This window comes from Zootoca vivipara, chromosome 7, assembly GCF_965207765.1.
Source record: "Zootoca vivipara chromosome 7, rZooViv2.hap1.1, whole genome shotgun sequence".
NCBI classification, from domain to species: Eukaryota; Metazoa; Chordata; class Lepidosauria; order Squamata; family Lacertidae; genus Zootoca; species Zootoca vivipara.
Genome location: NC_142590.1, coordinates 20,372,308 through 20,399,656, shown reverse-complemented (window position 1 = coordinate 20,399,656; position 27,349 = coordinate 20,372,308). Strand labels below are relative to the sequence as shown.

Sequence of the window (27,349 nt, the reverse complement as noted above, 5' to 3'; positions counted from 1 at the left end):
AGCGCTCCCTGCTCCCCGATGGATTGGGCAAAATCCGGCGCGCAGCGCAGGCGCGGGATGAAAGGCACGATCCAGCCTCGGCAGCCCTAGCGACGGCGAGGGGGGCGTTGCGAGCCATTTAAAGCTGTGGCCGTTGCTTCACTGCTTTTTAGCCCCCTGTCCGGCAGCTTTCTGTGTCCTTTTTGTGGTGCGTGAGGAGCGCTGCTATCGGGCTGCGCTCCGGCTGCCTTTCTACCCCCCCCAGTTGTTTAGTGGCTTTTGCGGCACATGAGGAGCACTGCCATTAGGTGAGGAGGAGCACTGCCATTGGGACGCGCTCCGGACGTTTTTTCTAAACCCCCCAGCGGTCTGGCTGGCTTCTCCTGACTTCGCAGGGTGCTGCCAGCCCAGCAGCAGCAACGCCGGCCACGGCAGGAGGAGGCAGGAACCACTAAGACACCCCCCGAAAATAAGCCATAGGCTTATTTTCTTGAGTAAAATCATTATAAGACGGTGTCTTAAAATGTGGGAAACACGGTAGTAATGTGACCACTGAAAAATCATATGATATACCAATGTGTACATTCAACGAACTGGTATTTTGTACCATTTATTAACTGCTTTTAACTAGTGTATTTTTAGACTGTGTTGATGTATTACGTTTTCTGAGCCACAGTCTTATGGTCTTAAGGAAGGTGCCTTATATCACGTCAGATTGTTTGCCCAACTAGCAACAATATTGTCTATTCTGGCTGGTAGTGGCTTCTGGAGTCTCAGGTTAGATCTTTGGGGCAAAAGATTCCTGCATTGCAGGGGGTTGGAGATGACCCTTGGGATACCTTCTAACTCTACAATTCTAGGATTCTTTCTTGAGAAAGTTTGATTTGCTCAATAAGTAAGTTAGCCATGATTAATTTGTTCATTGATGTTAATGGATTGTGGCCTCTTTCTTTTCATCATGTTTGCACTGCATATTAATATAGTTTATTGAATTAATATAATTTTTCTGCTAAATGTATGTGTTCCACTACAGTTCTGAATTATACCAGCAACTTTCAAAAATGAACTTCTGTATAACAGCTACTGAGTGCCAGATGTCAGAATGGGACAGCTGCATATTCCTGTCTTAATAGGCACTTACTCTTCTATAAGTGTGCCAAAACTTGTTTTGAATTGAGGCATAGGCTCCTGAATTCTTACACAACTCCAAATGTTATTTAAAGCAATTTATCCTAAATAATCTCCTTTTGCTACCGGTATGTTGGATCTTTGGAAAGGAGTCATTTCACTGAGACAACATGAGATCTTTCATTATATTAACTTGAATTAACTTCCAGAGTGAGTTTATAAATTGAGCCAGGCACAATTTACTGGTTGTGTGTGTGTGTGTGTGTGTGTGTGTGTGTGTGTGTGTGTTTTACAAATGGTTGTTTTTCAGACATTTAAAAAATGAGAACTATTGCATCTTCTTTCTGGTTATCTTCAGATATGCTTCTAATGAACTCTACCCTGCATGAAATCCACCCACTAGGTATTTCCTTTATGTTTGGGGGCTTCTTGTAAGTGCAAATAGGAAAAATCTTTTTCACACAATATGTTCACAGAGATGAGAAAGCTCTGGCCCTCCAGATGTTGGAGAACAGCTCCCATCATTGCTGAGTATTGGTAATGCTGGCTGGGACTGATGGGAGTTGGAGTCTAACAACCCCCGGAGTGCCATAAATATTCCCCATCCCTGACTTTATAGAACTCACCGTCATAAGATATAGTGAATGTCACTAGCTTTGTTGGCTCTTTTAAAAAGGTTGTCACAAATTCACACAAATAGGTCTATCAAAGGCTATTAACCATTATAACCAAGTTGGGGGGGGGGGCCTCTGGATACTATATGCTGGCAAGTAACCGTGAAGGGCTGTAGCCTTTATGTACCGGCACACAATTTGGGACTGGTTTGGAGTCAATCAGACAAGGCTGGGTTTGGGGCCATTTACTTGTGACCTCGGTTTGAATGTCGATTACTTAGTTTGGGGGATGGCACAAAATGTGGGCTTTGAAGCACAAAGTGGCACAAAATGAGCACAAAACTTTGGCACCTGTTTGGAGACAATCGGACAAGGTTGCATTTGGGGGCATTAGCCCCCGATTTGCTGTGTCAATTGTAAGGTTACCAGATTATTTTTTTCCAATGAATCCAGGGACACTTTTCAACTTCAAGGGATTTTGTATGGGGACTGATTTGTAAATCCGGGGACTGTCCCCCGGAAAAGGGGATGTCTGGTAACCTTAAATTACGGGGTCACACATTAATGGAGCGCCTTCATGTCCTGCTTATGTTCTTCCTAGAGCAGTAGTTCTCAAATGTTTTTCCTCTAGGTCACCCTTTCAGAATAAAAATTTGCTTGCGCCCCTCCGGATTTCTTATTGATGAGAAATCATTGCAAAACAAAAAGAAAGAATTCCTAGCAGTGCCTAATTTATAGAACATAGAACACAGCTACTTTATAATATGATCACGGGACATGCAGAAACTATAAAACAATAGAGCTACATAAGAACATGAATCATTCCTCAAATATAATGTTGATTGTCCTCAAATCTTCCTGCACACTTGCCACCCTCTCCTGCCACATCAGTGTGGCACACCACACCCCTTGAGAACCACTGTGCTAGAGACAGCATGCTGACTACTGCTTGAAACAGATTTGAAGGTTGGGATGGGAGGTCTCTTTTTTGTGATGCATGGAAGAGACAGATCCTCCCCTTGAGTTCTCCGGCATATGCAGCAGACTTTGGAATTGGTAGGAATGCAGTCTCACACATGGCTCCAGGATTTGCAGAACTAGGGATTATTGCTTTTGTTGAGCACCTCCAAATCCAGGCAAGAGGTGAGAGGTTATTCCGTTGCCCTTCCTCTGGAACTTGGAAAAAGGGGCATTTTTAAAAATAAAAAATCATTAAACAAACAAACAAACACCCTACTATATACCATCCTTTTAAGGTGACTGAAAGCAACAAGATGTGGGTTTTTTTTGCTACTTCTGAACACTTGCAAATATCACTACAAAATTAATAGCTGGGCCTTCCACTCCCATTCCCTTGAATACTCTCAGTATGCAAGAGGACTCAGGCAGGGTAGGGTTGAGAAAACCACAAATAATGGCTAGCTACCAAGGCCAGCCAAGATTTGGAGAATCCCCCCAAAAAACATAACTGAAATGTGTTGCATGGTGGGTGCAAAAGTTCAGTTTACACACTGACATAACTAGGGACTGGCATTCTGCAGTGGAAGGAGCAGGTACAGTCACTTCTCCCCATGGTGCATATAAGACATTTCATAAACTGGGCACTCCAACCATTGTCTTGTACTTATGGAGGTCCAATACATATGGTTCTTCCTGCTCCTTAAGGGTGGGAGGAAATTGTGCCAGTCAAGTCTATGTATGCTTGGGCCTGTGTATGGCACACCTGTGGTAATTAAACTCTAGTTCCCATTTAAACTCTAGTTCCCCAGGTCGTTTGACCCTTTAATTACAGTAGTTCCCTTTTCCCTCGTACAAAAACTACGCAACGCGCTCTCTTTTAAAGTTTAAATAACAAATACTTTTTACTTAGTGTACTTGCACTTGCATATTAAAATATACAACACAGATAGGCGTTGCTTATGTTGCCAATACATCTTACATAGATTTGCATCCAAGATAAATTCAGACTAACTCTGTAGCAGCAGCCCAACAGAACATACAGCACAGCCATGGAAGTCTCCCGGCCGAGACTCCCGCCCTCGCTCCTCAGGCGGCCTGGTCCCACGTAGCCAAAAGGCCGCCAGCCATGTGGTTAATGGGGCACTGGCAGGCATGCAGGAAGGTGCTGGAGCTCCCCCGGGAGGCTGGCACCCTGGCGCAATGCGCCAGTAAGCCCAGTGGGAAGGACGGCTCTGATCCCACAGCACCCAGTTTGCAAAGTGCCTTATTTATGCCTACACTATCCACCATGGTATTCCTCAGCCAGTTGAATTTGTGAAGCGGCCCAGTATAGTTCCCATAAAAACAAAAACAAAAAGTGTTGAGTTAACTTCCTAGTTGAACCTGAATGCTGGATGATTCAGGACAGACAAAAGAACGTACTCCTTCATGCACAGCTAAACTATGGATTTTGATCCCACAAGTGGTGGGATGACTGTGTTCTGTCTCTGCTGCTGAAGGCACCAGGTTTCCGAAGAGGAGTTGCTGGAAACAGCAGGGTCGGGCGGAGTGCACTCTGGTCTTGCTTGCGTGGTTCCCATAGGCATTGGGTTGGCCACTGAGAACAGGATGGTGGGCCTTTGGTCTGATCCAGCAGGCTCTTCTTATGTTCTTAGTGATAAGTTTTATTTGCCCCCTTTCATTCCTTTGTTTCCAAATCCACTGGAGCTTCCTCTTTCCTTTGCAGATGAATGTTTTGAAGGTAATTTCTGTCTACATTCCATATTTAGTTCAATACTTCTTCTTTAAAATTTACAGTTTATAATCTTCAGATACTTTGATTTTTTTTTAAAGACATTGTCTGATGGAAATATTAAAATTCTAGATCATTCGGGGGGGAAGGACTTAAGGAAAGACAATAAATATTTTAGGCTAAGGTGCAAAGATGATGAAAGAATAGGGGAAAGGTGACACCTGAGGTGAATTAAATCTACTCTCCAGTGGTTTCATCTGTTTTACTGCCCTTGTGAGTGACTGTATTTATAACATTCTTACAGCAGGGATCAGCTGTCAGGATCTTGTTATCTTGAAATAATTGTCCTTGCCCCTCAGCTGCTCTCACTTCTGTGACAAGTTTGATGATGAGGCAGGAGCCTGTTAAAGTGAAAACAATCTACTGTTCAATGACCCTGAAAGTGTGAAAGAAGAGACAGCAAAAAGAGGAATTCTAAAATAAGGGGGGGGGATGCTTTCCTCCTCAGCACACTGATATTAACCCAGGAAGTCTTCCATTAGCCATGGGTTTCCTGTTATGTCCAAACTGGGAGATCATGGCTACTAGTTTCAGAACAAGGAAAGATCTTAAGTCAAGTTCAAACTGTGGTTTCAGATTCTGACTGCTTGTGAACCTGGTAACCATGGCTTTCTGGTTCAGGTGTAACAGGACCTATTCTGCAGTTAATAGAGAAGCCATCTGCATTCTGGATGAGTGTGTCTATGAAGGAATACAACCTTTTCAGTTGTGCCCTGGTTGTGGAATTCTCTTCCCAAAGAAGCTTGCTTTGTGTCTACATTGTGGTACTTCCAGCACCAGGTGAAGAGTGGTGTAGCAATGAAACTGCTAGCACATTTGCAAAGCTAAGCAGAGCCTGGTATGGTTTCAAATTGGATGGGAAACCGCATGTTGAGATTTCTGCATTGCAGGGGGTTGGATTAGATCAGGCATGGCCAAACTTGGCCCTCTAGCTGTTTGGGGACTAAAACTCCCATCATCCCTAGCTAACAGGACCAGTGGTCAGGGATGATGGGAATTGTAATCCCAAAACTGCTAGAGGGCCAAGTTCAGCCATGCTTGGATTAGATAGATGACTCTTGGGCTTCCTTCCAACTCTACAACTATGAGATTTCCAGGCTTTACAGCTGTTATTTTTTAAAAAAGCATTTCAGGGCTTTGCAGATCTTTGGTACTACTGCTTTCCCTTTGCTGGTTTGGTTTTGGTTTTATTTTGATGCTATTTAAAAAATGTTTCTGATTTTATGTCTATGCTGTAGCCTATATTTTACGGTTTAAATAAATATAATCTCAGCAGGCTGAGGAGGGAAGAGGCAGCATGAGGATGGAGCACACAGGCACAAAGCCAAGATTCATATGTCTTAGCCGGCTCAGTGTGTGCCTTTCACGTACCCTTGACTCTTAAGATTTCTGGTTGACAAAATTATTATGTTCACCCACAGTTTGCTTTAAAATAATAATTGTGATCATGATACCCTTAGGTCAACAGATCTACACAGTTTGAATATGATTGTAGTCATTTAGCTATAGCAAACATTCGTTGGAATAGCTTTCTGCGATGAAGAGAAAGATGGAAACACAACAGCTTCTGGAATAGAAGTTGTTAAAAATATTGTTATCTAAAAAGCAGTCAAGACTCCTGACAAAAGTTATGGAACAGTATTTGTTTAAAAACCATTGTTTTATTTAGAAATAAAATTTGCTGGCTAAGGCAGAATTATTACCAATGTAGTAGCAGGAAAGCCTTTGAGCTCCTGGCTTATGAACTCAGACAAAGGAAAGAAAGTAATAGAACAATGTTAAGAAAAACTTTTGGGGATTACAGAAGACAACACAGCTGCAGAATGTCAACATCCAAGGAGAGAGAGAGGCAACTCTGAGGCAGTGTGGGAGTTTTGAGAAATTGGTAGCAAGAGGACATAACCTTGAATAAGAAGAAAGTAAATCTGAAAACACAAATTCTTTTAGATTATGAGGTGTATATAAATGTCCAAAACATATAAAAGAATGGATTATTGATTGGCACTTAGCTTAATCCCAGAAACCAAACACAGAGATTATATCATAGGGCTGATTCATATACTCACATGGTGAAAGGAACTGATTCATATATTCACATGGTGAACTCCAGTCCATGGATCTAATTCATGCAGAGTTTCCCTCCCTTTAATGAGGAGGAAGGATCATGCAAATTGGACTTCTGTCTTAGGCCTAGGCTAGAATAAGGTGCACATGCCTGCCTGCTCCCTTCACCACAGAACAATGATAATTAGCTGGGTAAGTGTGTGAATCAATCATTAGAAACAAAGCCTATAGCTTTTTGAATGGAAAATAAGGCTCATGCCAGGGGGAGGGCGGCTGTATCTAAGTAAGAAGCTGAAGTCCTGCGGGCTAGGTGATGGCAAACCTTTGGCTACTGCAATGCATTCCGGTTCATTGGGAGAAGCCACGTTACAATAACTCACAGGACAATATGAACTGGAGTTGTTCCTTGTAATTCTGGGCTGCAGAAGACTGATAGAACACTGCCAAAGCCTCTAGTGAACAACACATTTTATTTTGCTTTCTTTCAATCTTTTGTTCCCCTTCCCCGTAATACTTTATTGTGATTGTCCTCACAATACCCTGTGAAGTAGGTGATAGCCACTATTATGCTCCTTTTAAATAAAGCTGAAAGATATTTAATTTGCCCAAAGCCACATACTTGAGGTCATGGCAGATGTGTAATTTCAACCCAGAACCAAATTCAGTTCTCTTCCTGCAAGACCACATAGATGAGTGCTATTCCAGGAACTATTTGCAAAAAAATAGTAACACATGAGAAGACAGTTAAACTTTTCTTATCAGAAATGGCTATTAAAAATTCTAATTTTATCTTAGTTTGTAATATATATTAATAGTACATTCCCCATGTAATGTATACTTTACCCTCTGCTTTATCAGAAAGCATGACTATCTGAAAGACTCTTATATCTCTTCCATGCCTTATGAATAAACAAGGTTGTACAGTAATTCCTAGAATTAAAAAGAAAGAAAGTCATTTTTCTATTTCTGGGTAAGGCTGCCTGTGGCTGTCTTATCTCAAAATTAATGGTTTCTTCTTAGGGAGGTTTTTTTTTTAAGTGTACTCACTCACATAGTTTTGCAAAATAACAAAATATACATATATGGAAAATTATATACTGTATTTAGATACAACACTAAGCCATAGTTTAGTGTTACATACACAAACCTCAGGCCCATATGCCCCCTCCTCCTCCAGCATGGCTTAGAGGAAATTGATGGCATATTCTGCTGTTTTTAGCTAACCACAACTTCTCATGCCTAACAAATGATCTGGTTAAGACAAAATACTAAACTACCTCAGTTTCAGGTACTCTCCCTCCACCAGCACATGTATGACAGGGAGTATGGAAGCAGTTGCTTCCATTTTAAATTAACCATGATTTATCCAAAGCACAATGGTTTAGAGAAAGAAGACTGTGATCTGTTGTTTGAAGTCAGCATGTTTCCCTAAATCAAAGTTAAGACTAACCACAGTTTACCTGGGTTTCAGCATAGTGAGTAACTATGGTTAGGTAAACAGACAAGCCAGAGATTCAGATTTCCTCCTCACGTTCATGTGAGGGGACCTTCTAAGCACAAAGCCCGCTTTGTTGTTGTTGTTGTTGTTGTGTAGTCGTTAGTCATGTCCGACTCTTTGTGACCCCATGGACTATAGCACACCAGGCACTCCTGTCTTCCATTGCCTCCCACAGTTTGGTCAAACTCATGTTGGTGGCTTCGAGAACACTGTACAACCATCTCATCCTCTGTCGTCCCCTTCTTCTTGTGCCCTCAGTCTTTCCCAACATCAGGGTCTTTTCCAGGGAGTCTTCTCTTCTCATGAGGTGGCCAAAGTATTGGAGCCTCAGCTTCAGGATCGGTCCTTCCAGTGAGCACTCAGGGCTGATTCCCTTAAGAATGGATAGGTTTGATCTTCTTAGTAAGCCCATTTACTAAGCACTAAACCATTATTTAGCATTCTGTCCAAACAAGCTCAGACTGTGGCTAGTGTTAACTGTGACTGATTGAACTAAGCCAATTTCAAACCATGGCTAAGTATTATGATTTGTTCTTCAGGTGGCAGACACTGGACATTGTGTATGGATGGTTCCGTCTGGCAATTGCTGCCCTCCTGACCTGATGCTGGTTAGATGCTTGTTTGTTGCTGGCCAGCTGTCTTGCCCAGTTTTATTCTCCCAACAAGTCACAGTTGGTGCTATTGGAATAGGCACCTGATCAAGCAATCAGGCAGAGGGGCAGCCAGCCCAAGCCCCCAGAGAGCAATGACCATTGACTTAAGTGGGGCTTATTTATAGTGCCTAATCAGAAGTGAGAAGGCAAGTGAGGTATTGTCTGAAATTCCTACCTCTGGCTTGCTAGATTTAGACTGCAGTCCTATGCACCTAGCTTCCTGGGAGTAAACCCCAATGAACTTGATGAGTAGACATAAGATTGTGTTGTTAAATACCCAGTTTAAGGGTCATTTGTGATTTGTGATTGTGAATTACACCATGTTTTTTAATGGAGATGGGTTTGCAGGGGCGTACCTAGGATCAAAACTGGGGGGGGCAAGGGGCGGGGCCAAGGCACGGGAGGAAAGGGAAGGGAGGAAGCGTGCATGGCAGGGCAGAGGCGGGGGAGGAGCTGGAGCGCGATGGCTGCTGGGTGAGGGGGCCACCGCCGGCGGCAGCAGCAGCAGCAAGATCGGCGGCAGTGGGGGAGTCTCCAGAGGCAGGCAGTGGCGGAGGAGCACAGCCCAGCGGAGCGCAAGTTCGCCGTTCCCGCCCACCGCGCCACGCCCTCCAGCTTCCCGTCGCACTCTCTGGTTCCCTGCCGCGCTTGGCCTTGCCGGAGGGCACGACGGGGAGCTGGAGGGAGGGCGCGGCACAGTGGGCGGGGACGCCAAACTTGCGCTCCGCCGGGCTGTGCTCCGCCTCTGCCCACCAGCCCCGCCAGCAGCGCCACTCTCGTGCGCCGGCCCTGCTTCTAGGGTGGGGCAGCTCCCCCCCTGCCCCACGCTGGGTACGCCCATGTGGGTTTGCACTTGTGCCGATACATCTCCTTGCTAAAGGTGCAAGCAAGCCCAGGTATGCCTCTAGTCCCAGCTCAGTCCAAATGGCAACTAATGATGATAGTCCCTCTTGGCTAATCACATTTTCCACATGATTACCAAAACAGTTTATCAAAACATGCATTGGGCCTGGATCCAAGCAACTAGATTTATAAGCACTTGAATTTCAGAACGGGCAGTTTTTCATGCTGCAAGGCAAACTCCTGTTGAAAATGAGGAGACTTTCAAAAGCAGTTTGTACAGGGGAAGGGATGAGCTGGCCAGCTTCTCTAAGCAAAAAGTCCCCCTGGGTGTGCCAAAGTCCTTATGTGCTCTTAAAGTAGTTATTTAGATCAGAATCAGGCAGAAAATTCAAATGGTGTTTCCGCCATGTTGATACACCTGGGACTCTAAAGTGGGGAGAGGGGACAACAGCCCTCCTCCCCCAAGATGGACCAGGGGGATTGAGGCCCCCACAACAATGCCTGCTTTTGTAGTCAGGAGGCTAACTGATAAAGGAGAGGGAGAGATTTAACTCTAGGACTCAGAAACAGACTGTGACGACTTGCTTGCTGTGCCTTGGAGCAGAAGTTAGTTGTGAAGGGAATGCATTGAGAGGGAGGGAGAGCTGATGTTGACAGTAAAGAGGACAAGCTTCAAACAGCGATCTAGTTCTTCTACTGATCTCTAGTATTCCTGAACTGTATTTTTGGTATAGTTGGGATCCCTTTTCAATTGACCTTGGGCCTCCTTGAACCACCTACACCAGGGGTCCCCAAACTAAGGCCCGGGGGCTGGATGTGGCCCAATCGCCTTCTCAATCCAGCCCGTGGACGGTCCAGGAATCAGCATGTTTTTACATGAATAGAATGTGTCCTTTTATTTAAAATGCATCTCTGGGTTATTTGCGGGGCATAGGAATTCGTTCATATTTTCCCCCAAAATATAGTCCGGCCCCCCACAAGGTCTGGGGGACAGTGGACTGGCCCCCTGCTGAAAATGTTTGCTGACCCCTGACCTACAACTTGCCTTAAATATACTTCTGTGGTTCCTGTAATAAATATTTTAATTAATAATGAATAATGATGATGAATGAATGAATGAATGAATAAAATAAATAACAACAACAAATCCTGCCCTAAATCCAATAATAATAATAATAATAATAATAATAATAATAATAATAATAATAATTTATTCATACTCTGCCCTTCAGGCTGGGTTTCCCCAGCCACTCTGGGCAGCTTCCAACAAAAGATTAAAAATACATTAAAACATCAGTCATTAAAAACTTCCCTAAACAGGGCTGCCTTCAGATGTCTTCTGAAAGTCAGATAGTTGTTTATTTCCTTGACATCTGATGGGAGGGTGTTCCACAGGGCGGGCGCCACTACCAAGAAGGCCCTCTGCCTAGTTCCCTGTAACTTTGCTTCTCACAGTGAGGGAACCACTAGAAGGCCCTCAGAGCTGGACCTGTGTCTGGGCTGAACAATGGTCCTTCAAGTACCGGTATATGTGCTATTATAGATGGACCACTTGAATCCTGCCCAATGTTAGAGCCGGCTCTGCTTTGAACCGTGGCAATAATATGACCGTTCAGAGGCAGCCAGTATTGCGACTCAGTTTGACCCGTCAGATATCCACATTTGGTGGGCGGTGGTATAAATTTCTCTTCTCCTTAAGCCTGGCAAAGGATGAAATCGCACAGGGGCGAGAGGCTGTCTTGTTTATTGCTTTCCTCACCTGCTGTTTTAATTAAGTGTGCTTATTTGCTGGTATGCGGGCCCCTTTGGCTGACATGGTGAATAGTTTTTGACAAGACGACAAAAAAAGAAAGAAGGAAGAGGAAGGAAGGAAAAAAAGGACCCCCCCCCCAAAAAAAACTATGGCTGGGAAGATTGGATGCCAATCAAGGGAGGGGCGAAGGGGTTCAAGCTAATGAAATCAGCTGCGCTTAACAGCCTGGCCTGACCTAGCGGCAAAAAAAACCCCCAAAACAAAAACAAACCGGTTGCCTTTAGGAAGTAGTAAATCATGACATTTTAAGGGAGCTGATTTTAAAGGGAGGAATTATGGGGAGGACTAAAGGAAAAGTTCTCGACGCGGCAAAGGGCAACGGGAGGTCACCGTATGTAAATAGCTCTTATGGAGGGGGCTCCGGCGGCGCAGGGGTGTGGCTGTGGAGCAGCTCTCAATCACTCCCGGAGCGCCGGCGCTGCCTCGTGTGGGGCTCGGCTGCAGTGCCTGCAGCTGCCTGAGTTTGGAGCGCGCGCCGCCCCCGGTTGGTTGGCTGCTTGCTTGCTTGAGCTGCGAAACACTCGCCTCGCTCAGGGAACCATGCAGCGCTTCTGTCCCAGCCAAGCTACTTTAAGGTGAACGACGGAGCCCGAAGAAAACCTGCGGAGGACCCGCGCCCGACGAGCGGGGCGGCGTGCTAAGTCTCACCGGCTGCCCAAATTGGGGCGAGTGCCCGGCTGCCGAGTTTTTCCCTTCCAGAGCCGCGAACCAGCATCCCCTGAGGTAAGAGCGGCGCCTTTTTGGTTTTGTAGAGCGTTGAAAGAAAACTTGAGCAGGGTGGGTGGTTTCCATAATAATAGTAATAGTAATAATATAATAAAATACACCCCGGCGTATTCTTTTGAGGAAAGTTTTGTACAGTGCAACAGCAAAAAGAACGCCGGGTTGATTTAAGGTTTTCGGAGCTGGACCATGCTGCTGGAGTTTTTATTACTTTATTTTTAACTACTTTATTATTATTATTATTATTATTATTATTGACGGGAGTAAATTGTGGTGGGAGGGGAAAGAAGACTGTGTGTAGTCCGGGCCCATGTTGCACGTTTACTCAGAAGTAAGCCCTGCCGGATCCAACGAGACTTGCCTACTCGCCATGAAGTGCGCACAGGGTTTCTGGCTACTGCTGGTTTGTTTGTACTAGTTAGGAGGAATAGCTTCCATTCTGAAATTGCCTACTCAGGTTTTTAGAAAACACTTTTGGGGAACGAAATAGATTTCTGTGGCAAAGCCAAACAAGCTTGTTGAATGCAGATAACTTAACAGTTCCCTTCATGACCCTTCATCACACGTTAGAGTCATGTTGATGGGGCATTAAAGTGGAGAGCATAATCACTGGTTTAGTGCTTGTGAATACAGTCTGATACACGTATGTTTGGCATGTTTATTTCTACCCCCTCAAAGATTAATATAAAGACCCTTGAATGGAGCTAACTTAAATGTACAAAGTCAAATAACTGGTAAATACCAAAACGTCTAAGATTGGCTTGCATTTGGCAAATAGCACACCTGATGTGGTTTACTAATTGTGTTAGAGTTAGAGATGGTTGTCTGAAGATGTAAAGAAGGTGTGTGTGTCTGGAATGATTGTATAATATGTCTTAAATTCAGTTCTCAAAGATTATCCTGGATAATATTCATAACTGATTTCCCCCCCCCTTCCTTAATCCACTTCTCTTATTATTGTAACATTCTGCAGTGAGAGTCAAAGTTGGTGGGTTATCTTCCCTTAGCATAGAAGGTTGGAGATGGTCTTTTAAGAGCTTTTAAATTTCATTCTGTAATTAATCGGTGTATATAGGTATATAATACTGTACTTCCTGTGTCTTATGGGACCACGTGTGTACATTTCCTATTTCCCAAAGAATCCTGGAAGCTGTAGTTTAGCCCCACACAGAGCTACAATGCTGATCACGCATAACAAACCACAGTTCCCAAGTTTGTGTTTTGTTCTGGAGGTGTGTGAATGTGCTTTAAAAGTATGGTGGTCTGCAGCCTAAGCCTATATGTATGTGTAACAGCAGCAAGCACATCTCCCTCCCCTCCCCTCTCCTTTTTCTGTCTTCATGTGTTGAATTTTTGATTGTAAACTCATTGTGGGCGAGGACCTGCCCTTCTGTACTTTGTAAAGTACCATGAAGTGCTTCAGAAAACAATAATCATAATTATCACCAGCTCTGTTGTACTTTTCAGTGCCAACCTGTCTCACTTGTCTCTCCAGTATACATGATTCTAGTGTTTCCAGTGTATATTCTGCAAGGGTTAAGCTGCTTATTCAGATGCCTTTAAGATGTTTACTAACGCTTGTGCTCTCCACTATGTTGGCTCTGCTTAATTTGACCAGGGATTCCTTTGGACTAGAAAGATGTTAAGAATAGAGAGTTTTTATTAAAGAGTTGCCAGCAATTGCGTATTTTGAGTTGTAAAAGGCAAGCGTGTCTGTTTAAAAAACAGGTTACTATGGTAGTAAGAATGTGATGGAATTTGCCCATTATACATCCCAGCTGATTTTTTCTCAGCAGACACAACTGGCATTGATGTTCAAAACATTCCTCTCAAAGTAAGTTTATAAAACGTGCTGGCCTTTAAATTTTTTTTTTACCTCTTTAGTTAGGAGTCCTAGCGAATAGAATTTTATTTCTATAGTTGGGAATTAACTAAATTTATGTTGCTTTTCTCCCCCTAACCTAACCCCTTTCACTTGTTTTACTGATTTGCACCCAAATTACTGTTGAATGGCCCAGGAAACCTTGGCGGTGTGTTATGGGCAAGGCTTAAGTGAAGGCAGGACTTTAGGATGGGGCTGGCTTCCTAACTAATTTGTTTTGGAAAGTTAGTAAAGAGTGAGAAGTGGGCTGCCTATGTAACTCTGCTGACAACATTGTTCTTCTGCTTTGTTTGGCCAAAGAATGAATAGCTGGTTGTGTTTGTCCCTGAGAGGAGGAAGGGAGATGAGAAAAGCCCACTTCTCTGGATATGACTCACCCTGAACTCTCTTTGTGAAGAACTGATGTGAATCTTAAGCTACTAAGACGACAGAGAGGCTGACAGAGCTATTGGGTTAGATAGGCAAGGAAATGGTTTGAGATTGGTAAATACGGAGAGAGAGAAAAAATTCCATTCAATTTTTAATATTTTTTCAAAGCAAAAACTGAAACTGCATTTGATGCAATAATCAAGAGGATCTCTGGATCTCGCAGCCTAGCCTACATTGCAGGGGTGGCATGAGAAGGTATAATAGAGGATTAGAGGATGGGGCAGGGAATGAGAAAAATGACAATGGTGTGTCCATTGTTTGGTGTGTCTAGTGTTTTAAAGTTCCTGTATTCCATTGGGAGACATTTAAGGATGTCCATAACTCTGGATTGTACCTGAAATACAGTACATTCCACTTTTGCTAACTACATAGTTAGGCTGATTTAATTGGATGAGTAAATAAAAACATACTTTGATTACATCAATAAACCACTTTCGGCTGGATTCATTCTCTTTCATTTTCCTTATTTCCCTAGAAGTCCATTATTTCAAAAAAGGGTATTTAGATTTACTCTTAGGAAAGTTATTTGTCTGGGAAAGTTCACATGCATATCCATGACAACTCTCAGAAATCATGGTAACGGAATGGTGGGAAGACAATGGATGGACTCGACATGCAGAAGTAAAGAAAAAAGTCTGCCTAGGTGCAGAAGAGAGGCAGAGGACTTTTTCTTTCTTTTTTTAGTTGGTCACTAGGTTTAATTTTTTTAGGTCCAATTTGAGTCCTTACTAAGGGTGCAATATTAACTATGTAAAAATGGCAAAGTATTGTGGTACCTTAAAGACTTAGCACATTTTGCCATGGTCTTCAATGGGCTAGAGCAGTGTTTCTCATACTTGTGTCCTCAGCTGTTGTTGGACTACAACTACCATCACCCCTAGCTGTCAGGACCAGTGGTAGGGATGATAAGAGTTGTAGTCCAACAACAGCCGGGGACACAAGTTTGAGAAACATTGGGGTAGACAGAGGGTCGCTAACATGTGCCCCTCCAGACAGCTGATGTTCAGGGATGGTGGGAACTGTATTCCAATAACATCCTGAGGCCTATAAGTTAGAGACCCCTGGACTAGAGCTTGCTTGTTCTCACTGAGGTTGTTAACCTGTGTCTGGGCTGTATTTTGTCTTACAGTGGTGCCTCGCTTAACGAATGCCCTGCTTAACGAAATTTCCGCTTAACGAAAGGATTTTTCGAGCGGAGGTTGCCTCGCTAGACGAATTCGTTTTATGAAAAATTCGTCTCGCGAATCGCGGTTTCCCATAGGAATGCATTGAAATTCAATTAATGCGTTCCTATGGGCAAAAAAAAAATCCAAAAAAACAACAACAATGCATTCCTATGGGACTCGCTAGACGAATTTTTCATTATAAGAAAAGACCCGTGGAATGAATTAAATTCGTCTAGCGAGGCACCACTGTATTTCCTGTTGGGGACTCATGTGATGGAAAAGTTGGTTCCACAAGTATTTTTTTTACTTTTTTCTTCTGCCAGCAAATGGTTAAAGAACAGCAGCCTCTGATTGGCTGTGGTTCCATGAGGGAGAGTTTAAAAGGAGAGACTTTGGAGGGAGATAGGGTTAGAGTGTGGTTAAGAGTGTGGTTGAGTTGGGGTGGTTGAGGAGGGAGGTTGGAGAGATTGGGAGCTAGGGAGCTTGAAAAACAAATAGTGTTGAGGAGGGAGAGTTTGTTCTGGGGAAATCATCCACTCCGAGTGTACAGTGAAGGACTGAGTGTAGTGTTCTGCAGGAGTAATAGGACCGGATCTTGCTGGGAGATTGAGGGTGAGACAGGAAAAGTAGGAGCTGAAAAAGATCAGTCTCCTCAGGTCTCAAACTAGTCTGGAGGGGAGAGACTTCTGAGGAAAGAAGAGACTCCCAAAACCCAGTGAAAGAAGCGGGTGTGTGGTGAGCCCTTAAGACTACAGTGGTACCTCTACTTACGAATGTTTCTACTTACGAATGGAGCCCTGTCCGCCATCTTGGATGCGGTTTAGATAGGATTTTTTCTGCTTACGATTTTTTAGATAGGGTTGCTTCTACTTACGAATTTTTTCTCCCATGCATTCCTATGGGAGTTGACTTAAAAAAAATTTCGACTTACGAATGTGCGTTCAGAACGCATTAAATTCGTAAGTAGAGGTACCACTGTATTACTGAAAGTACCTCAGGAGCTGGATTTGTTAAAGGGGTGGGTAACTGAAGGAAAGTACCGCCTTGGAAAGGAACCAAACTATAAAGCTGAAACCTCTGAAAACGACTTGAAGTGAACTAGCGTATTATTATTGAAGTACTGTAACCTAAAGTTTCTCTACTTGTATTATACTACCTTGTTTTGAAAATAAATATTTATTGTTTATTTAAAGAACACCCGCTTGAGACTCCAACTTATTGCTTATCTCCATCACAAAGATGGATACTCTGGGATAGTTAGGTTTAGTTTTTAAGCCTTCAGGTAAAAGATTGTTCAGTGAGATGGGGGCAATATAAGTAAGAGTGGGCATATCAGCGTGAGTGGTAACTGAGGCGCCAAGCCCATCACAACTCACATGGCAAATTTTTCCCTTTGACTACCTTGGTGAGAATGAAGCTAGTGAAAATGGTTGATGTATGACTGTTTGGCCTGGTTAACACATAACTGTCAACTTTGTTTTTTCAGCTATACAGTAGTTTATTAAATCATGGGTTAGTTAGTGTTACGTGAGAATCCTGCCCAGAAGCTCACCACAATCGCCACCAGCAAACCACAGTGTGAAGCCATGGTTTATTGTTTGCTTATGAAACTGTGTTTGCCTTATTGCTTGGCATTATGCAGGAATCCATCACCATTAACTATGGTGGCTCAACAAGTAATAAAAGTGGCTCAACTCCAGAGGCTCAACAAGTAATAAAAGGCAAAAGGTGAAAACGGCTGGAAAACAAAAGAAACCTTGGAGAAACAAGCTAGAATATAACCACGTGGGGGAAATCTGTGGTTTGTTAAACAAACCATGACTTAAATCAAGAGTGAGGAACCTATGGCCCTCCATATTTTGTTGAGTGCCAGCTCCCATCAGCCCTAGTCAACTTGGTGAGTGGTCAGGGGTTAGGGGAACTGCAGCAGTCCAGCTACATCTAGAAAACTACACTTTAGCAATCCCTGGCTTAAACAAACCATGACATAGTGTTATGTGCAAACCAGGCCTCTGTTTTGTCTGTTTACTATTTTCATGGTCTCTCTCATGCATCTGACAAGGCAGATAATAGATTAGGTCACAGTAAATTAGTTAAGTCTTTCAAGGTGCCACTGGGCTGTTCTGTTTGATTTTATTGCAAGTGACTAACATAGCAGTCTAAACCACAGAGCCTAGGGCTTGCCGATCAGAACGAATCCCCATTATGGGGTGAGCTCCCGTTGCTCAGTCCCTGCTCCTGCCAACCTAGCAGTTCAAAAGCACGTCAAGTGCAAATAGATAAATAGGTACCGCTCCGGCGGGAAGGTAAACGATGTTTCAGTGCACTGCTCTGGTTTGCCAGGAGTGGCTTTGTCATGCTGGCCACATGACCCGGAAACTGTCTGCGGACAAACGCCAGCTCCCTCGAACAGTAAAGCAAGATGAGCGCTGCAACCCCAGAGTCATCCGTGACTGGACCTGATGGTCAGGGGTTGCTTTACCTTTACGTAACATAGTTGTCCTTTTAGAATCTGCCCTTGTCTTTAAGTAAATCCGATAATAAACAGCTGAGTAACCATACACTGGACTGGGGAGTTTGTTTCTTGTTAACTGGTAAGAATTACAGAGCTATCACTGTAAACCAGAGATGACCAACCTTTCTGCAATAGGTATCCTGTACTTTCATAGTTGTATAAAAGAGGATATTTTGGAAGGTGTAGCTTTTTAAGCTGTTCAGCCCTGTGGCGTGACTGAAGTTCATCTGTCCAAAACTCATTTTTCTCTACATAAGAATTAAGGGTTTTGGAGCTCTGATGTTGAAAGGTTGATCATCCCTGCTGTAAAATATCTTGACATGTTGCTGAGTGACATGCTATTTGAGAAGGTTAAATGTAGTTCCCTTCTTTCAATATGGAGGGAACTTTTCACAAAGAGTCATATAATATGATCAAAAGAGCTAAATCATGAATTGCATTCCTCTCTGAAATCTGCTTATTAGCTCTTATGTGAGCTGTCAGCAGAACGTATTAAGTTAAGGGCCTGTTTTTAAGCAATCAATGGATTAAAAATAAATGATAGTATTTCAGAAAAAGTGGCAGGAAGCTTCTTAAATAGTATTAGTTGCTTTTTGACTATATAATGTTATTTAGAAGTGTATTTTAAATTCACTCTCAAAAAAGATGCATATGGTTTAATGTGACAGTCACATAGAATCCCATTGACAGGAATAATTCATAGTAAGAATATGTAGGTCCAGTAATTGGCCTGGGAGCTCCAATTGCTCCAGTGTTGATGGACCAAGTAATTTGATCAGCAACCTGCATGGTAGCCTCACGTCAAAGTAGAATAATCGTAAAAACAATTATTTAAAAATAATTAAGATATGAATAAAATTGTCACTTTAGCTGGCAGTTAATAAATTCAGGTATCTTAACACCCATATGAATGAGCAAAAGGTGCTTAAACTTGTAGGGAGAGGGGTTGCTGATTTTGTGTTCTGACGGAAGCGTTTGCATGTTGAATCCCACTCTGGATGGTCTCCTGACTTTAAAAGCAACTGCGGGAGGCATATGGAGATACTAGTGGAAAATGCTATGTTAAAAACTCTGACTCTAAAACTTGATCTTATCAAGTTTTCTCCAAGGCAAGAAAAGGCTTCAGGGTTCAAAATCAGTCAAAGCAGTTTTGGCATACCCTCATTACCTGGTAGGGCTGTGGTGTGATTTCATCAAGCTCTGCAATCAGGTATTTTGTTCTGCCTCACTTAAGGCCTGTTCTTCAAGAGAAATATTTCCCCAGGATGCTCTAGTTGGTGGATGGGATGTATCAGAGGTTCCCCAGAGATCTATTGTATAGTTCCCAAGGAAAGAGCTACCCCAAAATAAAAGTGGGATTAAAAGTGTATTCTTCTTTGTTGGTTCTCAGTATTGTTGGTCACTGCAACGCCAGAGAAGATACACAAATTTATTAGCGCCAGAGCTCAATGACAAGGTGCCCTGGGGTTGAGATACTGGAGTTGGAGGAGAATGGAGGGTAGAGGTAGCACAGACAAAAATGTGACTGTGTATGAATGGGAGAGAAGTCTGCTCCTGCCCTAACCTGCCCAGGAAGCCTCACCAAATACATTCATAACCATTACAATAAAAGTTCCCACACTGGGTGACTCAATTATTTGTAAAGTGCTGCACTGCTCCGGCTTTTCCTTTTGTAAGATACAGTACATTGGCTCTAAAATTACTTGGAAAATAAATCATTAATTCTTATGATTTTGGCTGACTCTACACGAGTAATGAGTAAAAAAGGGACAAAAAGAAAAGGAGTTTGCTGAAGCAACTAAGAGCTACCCCCACAAATGTGTTCACTTTTGGCTTGGGGTAGAAATGAAGCTGCCATGCTCAACCCGCTGATTCAGAACAATGCTGTCGTCATGGGGAGCTGCTCCAATGCACTTTCAGATGTTCATAATGTATGTTAAAGATGAGTCAGCATTTTTAATTATAAAAGTGGTGTAGCGTCATAGACTAGTTCTGGGGGGAACTATTGTACTCATGTTAATGCTTGTAGGCTTCCCATAGGCATCTGTTGGTCACAGTAATAACAGAATTCTGGACTAGATTTGGGCTGGAAGGGTCCAGGGTTGTTCTTGTGTTCTTTACACAAAGCTGGAACCCTTTGATATCTGAAGTTTTGACAATTGGCAGACACACTTGTTGGTGATGGAATTAAGCAGACTTTTTGCTTTTGGTGTGTTTATTCCCTCCAGATAATCTTTTATCTTTATCAGGCTGTGTGTTCCACAGCCCCTTTGTATTCTTTTTCAAAGGCTCATTTGTCAAAAAAAGAAAAAAAGAAAGAAAGAAAGAAAGAAAGAAAGAAAAAAGAAAAAGGCAAACCCTGGATTTCTGCATTGCAGTGCCTATGTATATTGGAGACTGTGCCTGTGAAAACAGAAATGCAAACCAACTTAGGCTAGACCAGGCTATTTAACCTTTTCTATTGATAGAAATATTAACTGATATTCTTGCACTGGCATCTTCATTAGACCAAAATATAGAAGAGAAGTTGATCTCTAGAGCCTGGATATATACAGACCAGAATATGATCAGTAAGTTTTAGACAGTCAATCTATCCTCACAGATTATCCAAAAGAGTAATGGCTCAAAAATTTAATGTCTTTTATCTGTAGAGAGCTCATGATTTTCATAATCTATAGTTTCATTAAAATTCCTAAAATATGTTTAGGATCAGTATAGAAAGCCATTTGGCTTTACCCTAATAATGGCACAACTGAAGCAGGTCATAGTAGGGAATAGGAGCCAGAGACACCTTAGGCTTCATAGAACTGTTAGATCATGGGTAGGCAAACTAAGGCCTGTGGGCTGGATCAGGCCCAATTGCCTTCTGGATCCGGCCTGCGGACAGTCTGGGAATCGCCGCGTGGATCGCCAGCACGTGCACGTTCTTTCCCTCTCCCTCACATGGAGGTGACGCCTCCTCCCTCCCTCCTGGCTTCTCCCGGCCCTGCCTAGAGGAGGAAGGGCGCTGGGCTTTGTTGGTGCCAGCAGCAGCAGCAGCAGCGCTTGAGTTGCCACCATTTTAAGCAGCCCCTCTCCAGAGCCCTTTTGCATGCCGCTCATTGTCCTGCCGCCGCCACCAGCCCCTGCCGCTCACAAGACACAGGTAAGCAGCCACCGGGGCTTGTGGGGCTCTTGCATCATTCCCCCCCCATATAGTCTGGCCCCCCACAAGGTCTGAGGGACAGTGGACTGGCCTCCTGCTGAAAAAGTTTGCTGACCCCTGAGTTAGATTGTGGAAACTCAGCTGATCTTAGCCTAGCCCGTATATGGATGGAAAACTACGGTACCTGTGAATTTCATGTAAGCTGCTCTGAACTTTCCAAAGGATGGATGAGGCATATGTTGTAAGTGGTATCCCTAGACTCAAACTGTGTGTGAAAGGAATTCATCTGGTACCCAAATGTCTTTTAAAATAATTTTAGTCATTCTTCCTCCTATCGATGACAAATTTAATTGCAAATAAGTTACCTTTATTGTGTTTTGCTCCACAACACCATTTCCTTTAATATTGTTATTCCCATATTGCAGGCAGTGGCTCCTGCCAATCTACATCTTCAGAAATATCAAGTAGCCCTTAGCACACAATTCAGGTGTTTGGGATTTGAAGTTTTCAGTGATTCCATGTATAAAAACTTTTGGCCCAGATTTAAAAACAAGCACATCTGGGAGAAGGCTAGGCCAAAACCATGCTCCCTGATGTGGTAGCTTTGTGGGCAAGAAGTTTTAGATGCTTGGAGACAGTGATAATGTGACGTCTAACACTACCCCCCCCATCTGTATTCTCAAATTGTAGTGTCCCAGGAGTGCCAGACTATGTTTAGTTTGAATAAGTGGATTGGCTAGCAAATGCATCTGTGGTGGGGATAGATTTCAACCCAAGTCTTCCAGATCTAAGTGTAACTTTCTGCCCACTGACTGTAAACTTAACTGCTGGCGTAACAACCTGTTTCTCTGTGAGTTTTGAGGTTTTAACATCTTTTATCTCTTCCTTGTGGCTTTCTGTCAACAAAACTAGCCTTAGGGTTAATGACCATGCTGCAGATATAATTCTGCTGTGACATGTTGAAAAGAAAAGATACAAAAGAAGCAAACTAAAATAATACTCTTTGTTGGTTTTGGAATCTGTTTTTGTTATGGTTTTAGGCATTCCCCCAGCTAATAAGATAACATGCTTTTAGAGATGCAATTTACTGTACGTAGTTTCAAGGTTTTGTTTGTTTGTTTGTCCCAGAGCCGAATCCCATTTTTATTTGATCTGAATCCCAGTATTATCCAATTTCATGACCCAGCAGTGTCTGCAAGATGCATGGTTGAAATAATAAAGATTCACTCTTCCAAAGATTCACTCTTCCAAATTTTGGTCAGCTCAGCTCTGTGTACACTTGTTCAACGATGCTGTGTACACTTGTTCAACGAAGTTACTTGGTTCACACATGTTCTCAGTGGTGCAATTAATTAATTATAGATTCTTTGCTTAATGTTCTTTCTGCGGGGGCGGTCTTTTGATGGTAGCATGTATTAATTCGCTTCAAAATGTGATAAGCTAGGTCTTGTGCATTTTGGGAGCACCTCTTTCTTCTGTTTGGTGAGGCATTGGCTTTCAGCCCCAAAGTCCTGCCCTGATCACTGTGTGATCAGTAAGTGGGAAGCTCTCATTGGAAGTCTTGCTGCTCATGAGGAAGTAGCACCCCACCCCCAAGATGTTGGCCATCCCTGCCTTGGAATGTTTGAATGTGGAACAGGAAATATGTTGTATGTAGAATTTTTATTTTTATTTTTTTTCTCCCTGAGGACAAGAGTGAACAAAAAGATAGCCCTAGATACTGGTGTAAAACTTTCAAAAGGGTGTGATGGCATGTTTAACTTCATTTCAAACAACCTTGCCAAGAAGCAATCAAATCAAAGAAGATAAGGAAGGCAAGGACGCTAATGATCTCACTTGAATGCTTGGGACTGTGCTTTGAAAACTTCTAATGAGCATAGATTGAACCACAGTACTGGCATTCAAGAAGATTTAACAGTCTGCTTCATAACTTTTCTTGTGGTTTGTAGTACCTAAGCAGTGATCTCACTCCAGTCTATCCCTGTGGGTGTGCCCTACACCCAGAGTTTTGATGATTGACATGAATCTGTAGTACTTCATACCTGCTGGTTTCCTGAATGGACTCGAAACTCATTAACAATGACACAAATTAATCATTATCCAACAGGCTCCTTACATTGCATTTATTCTGTTTACTCTGTAACATTATAAGGAAAACAGAAAAAAGCGCGTTCCTAGAGTTATGGTATTTTTGTAGTCATTTTCTTGATGAAAATAATAATGTGGAAAGAATGTATAAGCATGACTACTCAACCAACGTTGGTGGGTTTCCCAGTCCACACCTTGATTCATCACCAGGTTGCCAACTGATCAGGAAAAAAAACCCTGTGATATCACTTGTGCCTTTTAAATAGCAGCTTAACATGGAGAAATCAGCAAGTGAGCAGTTGTAAAGCATGGAGATAAATGGTGTTATTTTGGAGGCTGGTTTAAAAGTTGGTAGCTTTAACCGGGGACATCATGGAACTCCTAAATAAAAATTGTACCAAGTGGCCTTAGTTCTCAGAGTTTGAAGCTTTGTAGTTGATCGCACTTCAGCAAAGACATGAAAAGCTTGTTTCCATATCTTTTTTTTAAATAAACCCCTCCAGCATCTTGATCCAGCCTTTGAAGCCGGTTGACTGAGCTGACATTGGCAGAGAGAAAGAAGAAAAGAATATTTCCTAAAATCTGTGTTTTCAGCAATACTCACCTCTGAATTTAATACTATATCCTTTAAGGCATTTTGAGATCTCCCAGCTGTGTAGTGAAAAACTTCTACAACTGCTTAGGATCAGCAAAAACCATATCTGTAGACATTCTGTGCTGGTTACCTGTATTAGTAAGCATGACTTGGATGTCTTTGTGCTAGGTTATTGGCTTGCATGGGGAAATCCCTCTCGGGGAGGAAGATTCCTTCTTGAGCCTACTGTAATATAAAGGTTACATAAAACCATATGGCAGGATTCGCCTAACAAACCCTGTTGGTAGAAGCCCCATGCAAGGGTTTGTGCCTGCTCAAAGGGGCTCCACTCCACACACCCCTGAAATTGGCTTATTGGGAGGGGGACTCAGGAAAACCAGGGAAAGGGGGGATCATTTCAACTGGCAAGCTAATACCGGTAGGCTTGCACAGGTGGGATGTTCAACACAGTTTGACATTGAATTCCACCCATGGCGTTTTTAGGATATAAAGTATTGCAGGAGTGTGTACCTTAAGGGGAATAACACAGAATATGAATAACCCTCTTACAGTGTAATTCTGTACATGTCTACCCAGTAGTATGCCCCATTTAGTTCAATGGAGTTTACTTCTAGGTAAGTGCTGATAGAATGCAGCAGCTACAAATAGTAGAGATGAGGAGACACGTATGAGAAAAACATATGAGAAAAGTGTACAAGAAGGTAATTCTGTGACCTATTTGTACAATTTACACTGAGAACGCTTAACTTTAGTATGGGATAAATGCTACATCCCCCCCCAAGAACTCAGATTTTAACAGTTGCATAAAATGGATATGATTTCTTTTGGTGTGACCCACAACTATCCCTGCCCTCCATTCATTTCACTCGGATGTTTTGATTTGTGTTGGCATTTGGATGCTTGCAACTGACACCTCTTGCTATGTCCTTGCCTACTTGTGCACCCTATTTATATCTATTGTAAGACTGCAATTCCTTGGCTGCAGGTTTTTGAGAAGGTCTCATTCCATTTGTCAAATGTCTTTCGATCCAGCATAGGCTCCTACAGGTAGAAGACAGGGACACACTTTTTGCCACTTCCTCCTTTCCTTGCATTCCCACTTCATTTTTCTGGAAGGCCCCCTACAGATTTTCAAGGGGATAGAGAATCTGAAAATTACCTCCCTGCTTATGCTGGAGGGACCGTCCCATGAGCAGTTTTTTGCTCACAGGAACTCACGATCCAAGCATGTGTGTGCATTTTTTGTTGGCAGGCATTTAGAAACATGAGCATACCTTTGCTTCTCAAACCTCTTTATTGCAGCACTAAATATATATATATATTTCCAAATAGCACCCCTTGCTGAACTTAGATTTGTAATCTCTTAAATTGAGGATAGTCTGTACAATATCAGTCTTTTCTGACAGCTTTGCTGTAGTTAATGATTCTTGGCTGATGTTTGACCTGCTTAAAAACTTGGGGGTTAAAAACAATTAGAAAGATAAATGTCAGTAATAACAGCCTAACTTCCAGAAATCCTTCTAAACACTCACATGTATGTTTGAGTCTCTAGCCCTGGGTCTTGTCATGCATATTGAGCAAACCCTATAAACCACTGTACAGTACTGGCAAAGCAGTGTGTAAGATATTATGCCAGTGGATAAGACCAGTATCCTTGGTGAGCTGAGCTGCTCTCACATTGGATATCAGAGCAATAGTAGCCATTGACACTACTATTGCAGCTTTTCCTCTTGTTTTACATAATTTTCAGTTACCTTTATAAATAGCTATCAGGGATGACTGAGCGGTTATCAACTGCTACTCATGGTGTTCCTATTCCAACTACACTCTTCCATCTATTTTTTTTCAAAGTCTTGCCAGTGCAGTGTTGACTTGGAAGTCACAGCAGCTACTGTGGTGAAAGCCAGGACTCTAGAATCTAAAACTGAGTATATTTGTGGCAGCCTTTCTTGCTTTCAGAGCTTGCGGTTGCCAAGCCTTAATTTCAGGGATATACTCTTTCTTTTTTCCTTTATACTGTACATCTAATATACACAAGCAACTTGAATAGAAACAATTGATCCATGATTTAGCCTACCCTGGTCTAAGAAGTTAGTTTTGGTGTTTCTCTAACTTCCACCATGCACAACTTTTGTTTTCTAGAATTAAGAATGATAGCAGCTGGGAAATTTGCAAGTCTCCCAAGAAATATGCAGATGAGCCATGAGTTCTCGTTGGCATCTTCTATGGACCTTTTGAGCACCAAACCATCTTTGGCAGACCATCGCTCCCATACCTGTCAAGATGTTTCCATTCATGGCACCCTTCCAAGGAAGAAAAAAGGGACCATTCCTGTTGGACCCTGTGATGTTATTAGCCACATAGGAACTTTGCCGTACTCCAAAGCACATCGACCCCAAGAACCTTTGATGCAAGGTGTTATGGGGGAGTATTTCCAGAAAAACAACAAGAGTGAGAACTTCCACCACAGGTAAATCATGTTACATTTTAAACCTGCTGTGGGTGCTACCTAAGTTTATTGGTATTTCTAGTAATGCTTAAAATATTGCAATGCATACATGAAAACATATTTGTTTATTCTCACCATAAGTAAATATGCTGTCCTTTTACAGATGTTGATTTATTTGCTTGCTTATAGCAGCCATTTATATGTAAATAATTTGAACTTTTTTTAAATAAAAAAAGTGAGTAGCGGGCACAGTGGCAGAATAAAAGTAAACCATTTTGCTTCCCCTGCCCATGCCTAAAATGACCATATTTATTAGCTCTCTTTCCTCTATGCATAGCCCTGAGAGGAACCAATATTACATTTGATGCTCATCCTTTTTAGCAGTAACTGTAGCAATGTGCTCCTTTTGCAGTGCCCAGTTGTACTTTCTGATGCATTGCGGTTAACAAGGGAAATGCTTTTTAGCCTTAAAAAAAAAAAAGACTAGCAGATGTGTCCGTCTTTCATCTCTCAAACAAAAGCAGCAGGCATCTGTCACATAAATTGCTGCTTTGTCTGTTTTGGCCTCTGTTTGCAACAGCATGTCTTGTTTGATTAAACATCTTTAGTTTTGATTTGACACATTGGGAGCTCTGTCTCATTAGAGATAGTGCTAGGTCTCTTTGCGTTGGGGGACAGGAAAGTGAAGTTGGCATAAAAAGACTGGGATGTGTGCAATGTTAGTTATACCCTGAGTAGACCCATTGAAATGAATGGATGCGGCCAGATTAGACCCATTAATTCCTTTGGATCTACTGTGACTAAAACAGAGTTAGAAGAATTCATAGACATCACCATGTTGCATATATTTATTCCAAAACTTAGCAGCAAAAGGCACAATTCACAAAACTTTCTTCCTTGCCATGTGCCAATGGTGGCAGTTGAGTCCTGGCAAACCGCTGGCATGCCTGGCATTGGAAGCACATGGGGTGCAGCAGCTGCTCCTATTGCTGTGACTAGCTATAGCAGCTGCT

General features: G+C 42.6%; 1 protein-coding gene across 3 annotated transcripts in view; it reads left to right on the top strand.

Annotated features, from left to right (window-relative positions):
• The window catches only part of BCAR3 (BCAR3 adaptor protein, NSP family member), a 103,335-nt gene that overhangs the window by 12,938 nt on the left and 63,048 nt on the right, over positions 1 to 27,349 (top strand). For 2 of the 3 annotated variants that reach the window (XM_088673140.1, XM_088673142.1), the window contains exon 3: positions 26,030 to 26,357. In XM_088673140.1, coding sequence (XP_088529266.1) covers positions 26,030 to 26,357 — 328 coding nt within the window. Of the gene's footprint in view, positions 1 to 11,636; positions 12,068 to 26,029; positions 26,358 to 27,349 lie in introns of those variants that run through there. The other variant, XM_035121711.3, reaches the window with a different exon arrangement.